General features: G+C 39.4%; 1 protein-coding gene across 1 annotated transcript in view; it reads left to right on the top strand.

Annotated features, from left to right (window-relative positions):
• Positions 1-8,381, top strand: part of lrrc1 (leucine rich repeat containing 1) — a 13,411-nt gene extending 5,030 nt beyond the window's left edge. Inside the window, exons 4-13 of the mRNA XM_035664085.1 lie at positions 864-920; positions 1,144-1,207; positions 1,670-1,744; positions 1,944-2,088; positions 2,318-2,436; positions 3,454-3,537; positions 5,651-5,766; positions 6,253-6,425; positions 7,487-7,626; positions 7,946-8,381. Of these exons, the coding sequence (XP_035519978.1) occupies positions 864-920; positions 1,144-1,207; positions 1,670-1,744; positions 1,944-2,088; positions 2,318-2,436; positions 3,454-3,537; positions 5,651-5,766; positions 6,253-6,425; positions 7,487-7,626; positions 7,946-8,104 (1,132 nt within the window). The 3' untranslated portion in view covers positions 8,105-8,381. The remainder of the gene's footprint in view (positions 1-863; positions 921-1,143; positions 1,208-1,669; positions 1,745-1,943; positions 2,089-2,317; positions 2,437-3,453; positions 3,538-5,650; positions 5,767-6,252; positions 6,426-7,486; positions 7,627-7,945) is intronic.
• Positions 8,382-11,862: the final 3,481 nt, after the last annotated feature.

Genomic DNA, 11,862 nt, shown 5'->3' with positions numbered 1-11,862 from the left:
CACTCCCCCAACACACATGAACATCGTTGTCTCATTCATACATAGTTCTACATTTGATTGAGTTGATTTCCCCAAAACAAAACCAATTCCCTCTCCCTCAGTACTCGCCGCTGTTGAAGAGCCACACCGATGCTGACTTTTGTTTGTAGCCTTTTTCTACTTCTGTATTTCTATTCTTGCTTTGTTAAGCAGTGAGAACTGATGTCGGTACAGCTGGAACTACACATTTTGGCTCGTCTTTCTTTATAGCTTTAGCAATATCTGCCTGGCCGGCTTGTGGAAAGACTTTATTTCTGTCGGGATGTAAAGAGAATTTCAACAAATATAACAAAAATGCTTCTCCAATACATTACCTACCCTAGCTTGTTGTTGAAAAAGATGTTGACTCCTTGGTTAATCTCTAATGCCACTCAAAGGCTCAAATTATTCAGTCTGGATTCTGATTAACAAGGTGGACGTTGTACTGTACTCGGCTGTTGTCATAAAATCCTCCATTAATTGGGTACATGTACCGTGCCGAGGTACACATGTAGGCAGCACTGCGAGAAGATAACCCTGTACTTTGGTCTGTGATGCCATTTAGACATTTTGCTCTTCATTTAAAGTATGCAGCGCTTGTTTATGCTGTCTTGATTTTACGGCCTTGATAAGACCGACACACCTCCAAAGTACTTCCTGTTCTCAGATATCTGATTGCAAGAAGACCTTTTACGACCATTTTTTTTTAGCTCTTATCATAAACTCTATACACTCAGACCATCGTGTGTAATGTGTTGTGGAGATTGAGTAAAAGTTAGAAAGTATATGTTTTCATGGCATTTTCTGAAACGTATAATCATCTTTGTTTTCGCTTGTCATTGCAGCCTTTCCAATTTGGCATCACTAGAACTCAGAGAAAATCTGCTGACATTCCTACCAGAGTAAGTATTCAAGTGACTGCACAGTCTCTGTGGATATATATATATATATATATATATATAAACACATTGTTGTGTCTTATATATCCAAAGTGTACTCTGTGTGCCTTATTATAAAAACAAGGCTGTGTATGTTTTATTAAATGCATTTACTGTGTGAACAGAGGTTAATAAGTTGTAGAACTTGCAGCAAACCTCTAACTTCCTATGCATCTGTCATCCACAGGTCACTATCTATGCTTCATAGACTTGAAGAACTTGACCTAGGAAATAATGAACTATACAGTTTGGTAAGTTGTTTTTTTTCTGGATGCTTTGGAATTTGTTTACCCACAAAATGAGCAGAAAGGAACATTTTTTCCATTTCCTTATTCTTGTCATGTCCAAGTAGATTAGCATCCCTCGAGAACAGCTTTCACCTCTTATCACCCAGATGAGTGGATGACCATCTGCTTCAAGCTTTGGTTTTAAGTTGTAATCTTATGTGAGCGGTCTAACTCTGATGGTGAATGATTTACTGACTGATCAAGCAAAGTCAGGCTACAAAGAAATGGCTCTACTATTTATTCTTCAGTCGTGTACATTGAACTCCTATTTACATTGCTGACTGTTGTTTGAATTTTGTCTTCTCTAAGTTTGGATAAATAATGCTTATGCTTCCAGTGGTCTGCACTCAGAACCAAGTTACTTATATTGTCTTTTGTTTTCTGTCTCTCACTCTTTCAATTCCTACATTTCTTCCTCCCACACAGCCCGAGTCAATAGGCTGTCTTGTCAACTTAAAGGACTTGTGGCTGGATGGAAACCAGTTGGCCGAAATACCCGCAGTAAGCAATTTATTGTATTTGAGATGCTGTTATTTCTGTATCTCTCTACCACTATTTTATTTAGTCTTTTCTAAAAAACATTTCTAACAAAAATATAGTGGGACTGTGCATGTTCACATTATCAGAGTGGTCTGTATTTGCTGCCATGTTATTGTAACTTCCATATTTGCTTACCACAAGTCTGTGCTCTGAACCTCAGGAGATGGGCAGCATGAAAAACCTGTTGTGTCTGGATGTATCAGAAAACAAAATGGAGCGACTTCCAGAGAATTTAGGTGGCCTGGTGTCACTCACTGACCTGCTGGTGTCTCAAAACCTCATTGATGCTCTACCGGAAAGCGTCGGTAAGAACGGAAATTCTCCTTTCTCCTCATTTGCAATGGTTCGTTGGCGCGTGCAAATATTCAGCCCTTTGGTGTCTGCATTTAATTCGACATGCGCCTTAGTGAAAATTAAAAGAGAATTATCACTTTTACAAGATAGCAGACATTTTCCACAATATCACAGTAATTGATCAACGTCTGAACAAGGTTTTTGTGATTAATGTATTTTTTTTTATTTCTGTGTCTGCAGGAAAACTACGGAAACTCTCTATATTGAAAGCTGATCAGAACAGGTTAACTTATCTCCCAGAGAGCATTGGCAACTGTGAAAGCCTTACTGAACTTGTGCTCACAGAGAACCAGCTACAGGTACGTTTGCAACTTTACTGTCTAGTCTTTTAAAATGTAACACGTCGTCAGTACCGTCACACTTACTGTACAGACTTTGGCTTTAGCTGGTAACCAATTCTAAAGTAATGCGCTGACTGTTGAGTTACATATATGTAAACTAAACCTAAATAATTACCCAGAATCACAGTTGCATTAACACAGTCAATATGAAAGCAGCAGCACATCATTATGTGATGTTGTTATAGATGTGTTTGTTTATGGCTTTTACCAAGCTGCATCAACACAACACCAATGGTGAAAAATGCACTATTATATAATATTCAATTACCCAAAAAGATTAGAATAATCTGCCTTTGATGCCACGTTATGCTATTGAACTTATTGAACACATTGGCACAGTCTCATAATCAAACACTGATATGTAAAACATCTGGAATGTGACAGGATACGTTCAGTTTGGGGATTTTACCTATTGGGAAACTTATTAATGAGCCAATGGAAACCTTTATAGTTTAAAACTCAATAAACCTAACATGTAATTGTGGCTACTTTATGTTAGAGTCAATTTTAGGAACGATAGAGCCTATGATGATAAAAATAGAATAAAAAAGAACATCCGTCTGCATGGTGTGGGTCAGCATAGGCACAGGGAGGATTTAGTTCCCAAGTCATGTTAAATAGCTCAGGGTAGGTTATTATGGATACACTCACTCACACTCACTGATACACAGTGAAACAGAGATTAAAAACCTCATTCATTCAGATACATGAATGGCTGACCAGTGTTTGTTTTTTCTGTTTTGTGTGTTAATAAATGAAACAACTGTGAGAGCAAAACAGCTGCTTTTGTCTCTGTGCACGAGAGCACGACACTATGCTGTTCAATAAGTAGTTCTAAACACTCAAGATCACGTTAAGAGACGGATGTATGTATTCTTATTGGATCCTGTGTGATTGTGAAAGTATTTAAAAACTCAACAAGCACATGATGCTTTTTTTTTTTTAATTGTTGTTCTGATTTATTTTCTGTTACAGAGTTTGCCGAGGAGTATTGGGAAATTGAAGCGACTTTCCAACTTCAACTGTGACAGAAACCAGCTGACGTCATTACCTAAGGAGGTAAGCTTTTCATATGTCAAGTCGACCAACGTTTCACTAAACGGTTAAAGTGTGTCGAGAGACAATTTAGCCTCAAACTGAAATAAAACTCAAAATAAAAAGTTGTAAGCACCAAAGCTGTTTGAAATCTAAAATCTAAAATCTAAATGCAGTAACACTCTTTGCCTGCAGGCGGCGCACATCCACATGTTTCAAGTCTAAACTGCTACTTTTAAGTCAATAGTAGACTTTTTGAGTAAACTGATGCCGTTAAGTTAGACCACAACTATTGTCATGTAATTATTTTAACACAACAGTTGAGATTTTCATTGGCTCAAACTGTCTAAAGTTCATTTATGTTTGGATCAACAATGCTCTCACTTGTCCGGCTCTCGCATTTCACTTTTGCTGCTCAGTCTTCTGGCTTGTTCAGCTCCGTCTGGAGTGTCTCCATTGTGTTTGTCTGTGACATTCTTTTCTAACCTCTTGTCTGTTTAAGTGAAGGCACGCCTGCTTTAATGCTTCATCTGAAAAGGCTCCTTTAGACGTCGCACAATGCCCCTGTGTCTTAATGATGCAAAGACTGCAGTGTTCGGAGGAAAATAACAGTTGGCCTACATAATGAACTGATGGTGTCACTGTTTTCTCAAACCCGCATTGCATGACACCTCTAACAATCACAGTGTAACCATGACCCGAGTATTGATTTGTGCTTTGCTGAGCTACTTGACCATTTGCCCAGTTTTATAGATTCTATTGATTGTTGATAAGTTGCTCATAACACTTTTTCCCCGGCTGATTTTTGTCCGTGCTCACATGGAAGCAGATGTAATAATATAGTTGATTTTAGAATTTGTGTGTGTTTTATTTACTGATGAACCTATTTCCCTTTGGAAGTGTAGTAGGCTTGCCTTGGTCCAGATCTTTGAATCCACACACTCTACCGAGTTCATGGATTTTGGTCATCGTGTCATGAAACAATGGTTTCTCGAGTGGAAAAAAAAAACAATCCGATAAGCGACTAACGATTAGCCAATCAGTGCCACAGGCAGGACTAATGCCTGTCAAGCTGCTGGCAAGTGTTGGTAAGATGTAAGCCGAAACAAAGGAGTAATAACAACAATGGCGGCCACTATAGACAAGATAGACGCAATTATTGAGGCTGTTCATAGAAGGCATGTATTATCAGAATTAAAAATCCGGCAGAGCCAGTTTGCTGACATGGATACACATCAGTCTGATCTTAAAATGATTCATGCATGCATGATTGGTTAGGGAAAATCAAATCCTCTTCCCCCATGGAAATTTAGAGGGTTAGAGTGGAAGTGATGTTCGACTAAAGATGGAAATAGAGTGTAACTGCTGAAATACATGTGGCACGGACGTGGCGTGTCATATAGGCAGGGTGGAGCAGGGTTTTTTTTAACCTGCGAACACAGACACGTGGTTGCATGTCACCTTTACTGTGTGCATAGTTTTGCCATGTGATAATGCAGTTGGTTGGTTATGCAGGGTTTGCATCCTGTTTTAACTACAGGATCATGGACCCACATTGATCTGCTCTTTTTTAATGGGAAATGTAAAAACAAACACCCACAAAAATACCTGTTGGAGGCACGTAGAGAGCAAAAAAATAGAGCATTTGCATAAAAATAAAGATAAGCAGTGCAATTCCCTGTTGATTAAAATGGACACACTGGCCATGACAAGTTGACAGTTCTGTCTGATATCATGCAAGCAATAAGCACCGATCATATTTACTTGTGTAAATGATGAGCTTAACCTTTTAGCGTGATGAATCTCTGTAACAACATCCTGCTCAGGTCTGAGCAGATTAATAGATTACAACTGCAGTTTAGCTGGCCCATCAAGTCTCTGCTTTGTCTGGCTACTAGGCCTAATTGTTCCTAATTTTAGGTCCCTCTGTCGCATTCATTGACATTTAACTGCTCTGCAACACCAATTGTGGGACAAAGTGCCCAAATGCTCTGGTTTCTTTTGTTCTGGCTTTGTTAAAAAAAGTACAATTGAAACCTTTATGTCTGTCTGCCTATACAATATATTATTTGCCTCACATGACACCTGCACTGTGACTGACATGCATCCTAATCATGTTGTCTCCTCTGATACCTAGATCGGGGGATGCAGCGGTCTGAATGTCTTCTGTGTGCGAGAGAACAGACTGACGAGGATACCGTCAGAGCTGTCACAAGCCACAGAGCTGCATGTGCTCGACGTTTCTGGAAATAGGTTTGTTGAACGGCACACTCACATCTTCTCTTCACTCATCTCTTGGTGACAGAGAGGCCTGAACACCACCTTATCAGTAAAAACACATTGTGCCGCAAGTGATTTGAAGACTTTGCGAGTACATAGTATTGATAATGATTTATCAAACTTGACACGTTATCTACTTTCCTAGGCCTAAAGATTACCTGGATGTTTTGACCATATTACTCACAGTCAGTCAGTCAGAGGTTGTTTTGGCTTCGTTTCTATGCCAGTACCTGTTTTGGTCCAAGAGACAGCTACAGGAATGTCTGCTGCTTTAGTCACACACAAACTTGTTCACCTCGGTGTCTGGAGAGCGTTCCCCCTCCTCCACGTTGTCAAAACGTCTAAACTCATCCTAACGTGACACATGTACTAATCCAGGTATCTGCTGGTATCTTTGTGGGGTCTTTAAATCCTGTATGATATGAGCCTGTTAGTGATTTATATCTTGTTTGTTTTCAGGCTCGCCCACTTACCGCTGTCGCTGACCACGCTACGACTGAAGGCCTTATGGTTGTCAGAAAACCAGTCGCAGCCTCTCCTCACCTTTCAGACAGACGAGGATCCTGACTCAGGCGAGAAGGTGCTCACCTGTGTGCTGCTGCCTCAACAGCCATGTAATTCAGACAATAAAGGTAGTGTTTTTCATCAAGTGGAAGATAATCCTCAGTGAATCATCGTTCTTTTTCAGGTGCAGTGACTATATCTAGACGTGTCTATTATCGTATACGTGTTCCTGAACAGGGTTTCTTTGCATGTGTACGATTTGTATGCATCTGCATTTGTATCCAAGCAGATCAGCGTCTCTGTGGTTCTTGTGTCCGGCTTCTCCCAGAGTGAAATGACTTGGTGCCAGCACTGTAACATTTGAGTAATATTCCTCATCAGTTCTTGCATCGTCTCCGAGTATTTAGTGCCCCGCCGTTTTTTAATGTCGTTATCAGATGATCTGCTCGGGGAAGCACACTACGTTCCGCGCCCGCTGATCCTTCCCTGCAGTATCTGTTGATTTACGAGGTCCTGTAAGGGATCACAGCGCCGATAACAGATCAGGGCCTCTTCTGTCCCTTGAGGCCCTCCTTGGTTATGTTTTTCAGAAATGCGGTGGATTGGACAGCTAAAGAGGCTTAGCAGCGGCTGGCCTGCTGCCATTAAAAGCTCACCCACTGGGTATAGATATGAGACTGAAGGCCAACTCCATCTCTGCCTGATACAAACAGTCTATTGTTATATATATATATATATAGTAATAAAGTTTTTGTGATTCCCTGTAAAATATTTGCTCCGTGCTTCTGTCACTGTAGTCTGCATTTGAAAAAGAAATGGCGCATTCATTCATTAATTTTTGTGACGTGCTGTCTCTCTCCTGTGGGGAAGATGCAGATATAAGACGGGTGGAGGTCAGATGAGTGAGGCTGAAGCTGAGGTTGGGGGCAGGGAAGATTGTGTTGCTGTAAGCCTGTAACTAAGCCGGGATTTGAAACTGTGATCTGGCAGTTTCAGGCTCTGGGTTATGTGACAGCTTTCATTTCTTGAGTTGGCAGATTGCAGAGAAGCAATCATAACAACAATATTGATTTTAATCTGCTGAAATATTCACTTCAGCTTGCATTCTGTAATTCTATGGGAGCATTTTGATGGGTGCATGAATTCCAGTAATACAAAATGTGTTTTCTTTTTAAAAAAACAACCCCAGGCTCTGATAATCTCGCCCGCTGTGGAGCCCTGGAGAGCCTGGTGAATGACATGGCAGATGACACGTGGGACAACAAAGCAGTGAACAGGATCAGTGCCATTCACTTCCTGGATGACGATGAGGAGGAGGATGATGACCAGGTGAGACTGGCAAGCTTGAGGGCAAACATAGCAATCCACCTGGTTTAGTGATATTTTACTCTGAAACCACGAATATTAACCTCATGATAGCCAAGGAGGAAATGTCAGGATACTACCAAAGTCACCGGAGGACCATAAAAGTCTGTACGACATTTAATGGTAATCCATTATATAGACTTTGAGATATTTCCGTCTGGGTCAAAGTGGCGGACTGATAGACTGGCAAACTGTAGATTTTTAGTTTTTCCTGACGTAAACATTTACTCTTTTTGCTGCAATAACAAATGTATCTAAACGTGAATCTGTTTTCCTTCACAAGGGAACACTACTTAGACGAGCCACGCCTCACCCCGGCGAGCTGAAAACGATGAAGAAAGCAGCCGAGAACCTCCGCAACGACCTGAACGCTGCCAAAGGCCTGGACTCCAACAAAAACGAGGTCAATAACGCTGCAGACAGAGTGACCACGTCTGTGTGACCTTTTTACCTCAGAAATGTTTTTTTTACCTCCTGTGTCTCGCCGTGTTGTCCTGCACAAACCCCCGCAGCCCCTTTTTTTTCTTTTACCTACGAACTCCCCGGTGTGGCCTACCCCTCCTCTGATTAAACCCTGGGACGCCTGTAACCTTACTCCATCTCCAGCCCTGTGTAAAAACGTGTTTGACTCAGTCTATCAGGGCCACTGTGCCTTCTCCTCTTTTGACTAATTAATGTCCACAGCAATAATCTGCACAGAGATGCTCCTTTAAAAAAAAAAAAAAAAAAAAAAAAAAAAAAAAAAAAATTATACTTTGGCTATATTGTATATATTACTTATATATATACTATATACTATATTCTTATATATAATACTTGTATATATAGTAATATATATATTATATATATATATATATATATTAAAGATTTATTACTTTTTTAAATGCCTCTTTTTAAAAATATACATAGGGTTGTTGCACTATTATAAGTCTTTATAATATGGTCAAACCTTCGTAAATGTGTTATATATTTGTTCTATATCTATTTTTAAAACACTGGGTGAATACTTCATTTTACAGTTTGGGCAAACATAAAAGCAGGAGTTTTTGGACCTACTGATTATTGTATAGTCTCTTGTGAATATTGATACTTTTATACTTTTTGGCAGCTCGGATGTAAATAAAAATGTATAGCAAATTTCTTAATCAGTTGCAGATTTTTAAACTTTTTTTTCTTGGTACTTTTTCTTTTTCTTTTTCTTTTTTTTTCTTAATCAAAGCAATGAACAAAACGCAGTCACTAATGTCTTACTCAATCCGTATAAATGTCATTGGCCTTGGACCCTGTAAAACATCTAGACTTATTTTTTGGAATAATAAATAGATTTGATTAATTAATAAAGTTTGGATTTAAGTACTGCACATCAAACTTTAATCACTCATCTGCAGTGTAATTATGCAGAAGTAACAATGCTGTCTTATTTATATGTGCTTCACTGCTTTGCAATGTTTTTCAAATAGATGCCAAAAACAGCTGTTTTCTTTCCCTTTAACTAAGAGTACTGTATAGAATACTGATGAGAATGAGGTTCGTACCACATGGATGGCATCGTATAAAAAATGCAGTTGTTAGAAGTTCTAGCTCTTTAATGCACTTCTCAGCGTTTTTCAAATCCTTTTACATGGTACATGTATTATTTTGTTTTTAAATTGATTGCAAAAAGTGGACCAGAGGAATTGGTTCATGTGTTGGTTTTTATGTTCTTAATTATTTTATGATCAAACTGCACAAAACGGATCTCGAATTGGCACTGTGCCTTGAGACTTTGATGACTTTTTAACCACTGATCAATAAAATGAGTGCAACACTAAACAACATGTTTGTTATTCCTTTTTAATTTTATTAGTCAGCCCGTTGAGTTTAAAGAGAATATCAAATAAATGTCATCTCAGCTGAGTTGAACTTACCTAACCTTTAAATGCCAGATTAAAAAAAACAAGATTTGGTGTGGTCTTATTATCTATATCCAAAAATAATATATTGACAATGTAAGCTCAGACTTAAGCTGGCTTGCTTTGAGGCAATAAACCAGATATTCCATTTCCTGACCCCTCCATTGCTTGTTTTGTCTGTCCAGCAGTGCATGATGTTGCTGTAATGCTCTGCCAGCATGTGCCATATTTGACCTTTGTACCCTGCACGTGCTAAATGTTGTACTGACTTAAGTATATTAGAGAATGACTGTATATATGTATATATTTTTATTTTTTGTGCTCATCACAGTGAAATTAGACTAAAATCTGAGGACTACATTATAATGATGCATTGTCTGTAGCTCTGATGCTAATGTTCATGGCAAGTGCACATTCATTTGGATCTCTTTGTACATTTTTGATTAAGCATTGGAAGATGAGCATCTATTATTGGTTAGAAAAAAGAAACTCATTTTGATAATTGATTATTTACTGGAAAGTATCCACAATCAGTAAGGCCTTGGTATTTTTATTAAAGAGCTATTACTGGTGTTCAGTTTCACCTACTGAATCGTGCTTTAGGTGACCTTCCATTATTTTTTGAGTGGAAGCTTCTTCAGTGAGACTACAATTCATTTCAAGCATGACGCCACCCTTCACTCTCTTTCTTTGACTCCTTCTCAAGATCCAATCAGAAGATACATGTTTTCAGAAGGCAGAGAAAGAGACACACATATGAAGCTTTGGAGATCCACCTTCTATCTTGGCTGCTTTTTCTAGGTTTTGGAAATAATTGTATCAGTGAGGGTAATGCAATTACACTCTGCAGGAATGATTGTTTCTGGTGCCCTCTGGTGCACAAAATAAGCATGCATCATGAATAGTCAAGCAGGATTCTTAGCTACATTGATTAATCAGCTGCTCTACTGGAAAGCATGAGACTCCTCCCAGGATCAGATTAGAGAGATTGTGCTGCTTCTACTTTATGTCTGGGGAATGATTTCATAAAACTTACTCGCCACTGATCCATCACTGTCACTAGCTATTTTCTTCAATATATTACAATGACATAACATTTTCAGCAACTGCTGGTGTCTTCTGACTATCTCCAGGAGTGTAGAAATCCTCATACTAACCCGTCCCTCAGGACCAGTAGTCAAAACTGGGCCATCCCAGGCTTCAGCTGGGTGGCAAACAAAGATTGTCAGCAGCCAGGACCCCTACTGTTCCCGGCCAGCGACAGTATGTGTGGTCGCTGCTCCAGCGCAGAGAAAGACGCAGAGGAACTTGAGCAACTTGAGGAGGTCTGTTTTCCAGTTTAGATATTTTATATGCAAAGAAACTCTATCTGAGAAGATGTTTGTTTAACTTTGTTTAATCCTTTTACAGTATGTCATTTGGCTAATGTCTTGTGAGTCAAAAGGAAATGTTTCTCTGCTGGTGCATCTTGCAGACGGACCGTAAAAGCATTGAATAATTTCTTATCACCAGGATGATGCAGGCCAGCTGTCAGAGAGCGACGCCTCACTGCGTCGGTTTCACCATCAGAGATGTGAAACCAGAGAAGGGAGGAAATTTCAGCATCACAAAGCTCTTAATGCAGGGTCCGGTCTCCATGGAGACCCTGTCCACAACATAAAGATCTCATCCATCACAGGGCATCCGAAGTCTTCTCTGGTGACAGAGAAGACCCTTCCTCAGGAATCACTCATCTCCCAAGTGCCATTAAGAGTAACTGCACGTTGTATCTTTCTTAAATGCCAAATTATCTCTGCGGGGTTTGCACTATGCGCTGCAGGAAACCTTATTGATTGTGGCAAATTATTTTAATTTCTGTTTGCCAGCTGTGTTCCTCTCAGGCTGTAAATTGCATATAAATTCTAGCTTTTTATTTGTAATGAAACAATTTCCTCTTAGTTACAGATCAAAGTGTCTGGCCAGAGGGGCAGTTTGGGAATTAGCATTGCTGGTGGGAAAGGCTCTCTGCCTTACAAAGACCACGATGAGGTAAGCCCAGCTGCAGAAGAGCCAGCATTGCTCAATCTCTTGAAACATATTTTTGCTCGTTTGACTTTTGCCTTTTATTGACTTTGAATAATGATGAGAAGCAGCAGCCTTGAGCAACTCACGGTTACCTTCGTTTTCAACTTGAACTAATCTACCAACAGAAAACACATTTGTATTGCATCATTTATTCAAGGCTAATGTTTTTATTTCCTTTCAGGGCATTTTTATTTCCAGAGTAAATAAAGGAGGGGCATCAGAAAAGGCAGGAATCCATGTTGGA

The sequence above is a fragment of the Morone saxatilis genome, unplaced genomic scaffold (assembly GCF_004916995.1).
Source record: "Morone saxatilis isolate NCDOM2014 unplaced genomic scaffold, NCSU_SB_2.0 Contig19, whole genome shotgun sequence".
NCBI classification, from domain to species: Eukaryota; Metazoa; Chordata; class Actinopteri; family Moronidae; genus Morone; species Morone saxatilis.
Note: the sequence above shows the minus strand (reverse complement) of the source record. Positions and strands in the feature narration are given on the sequence as shown.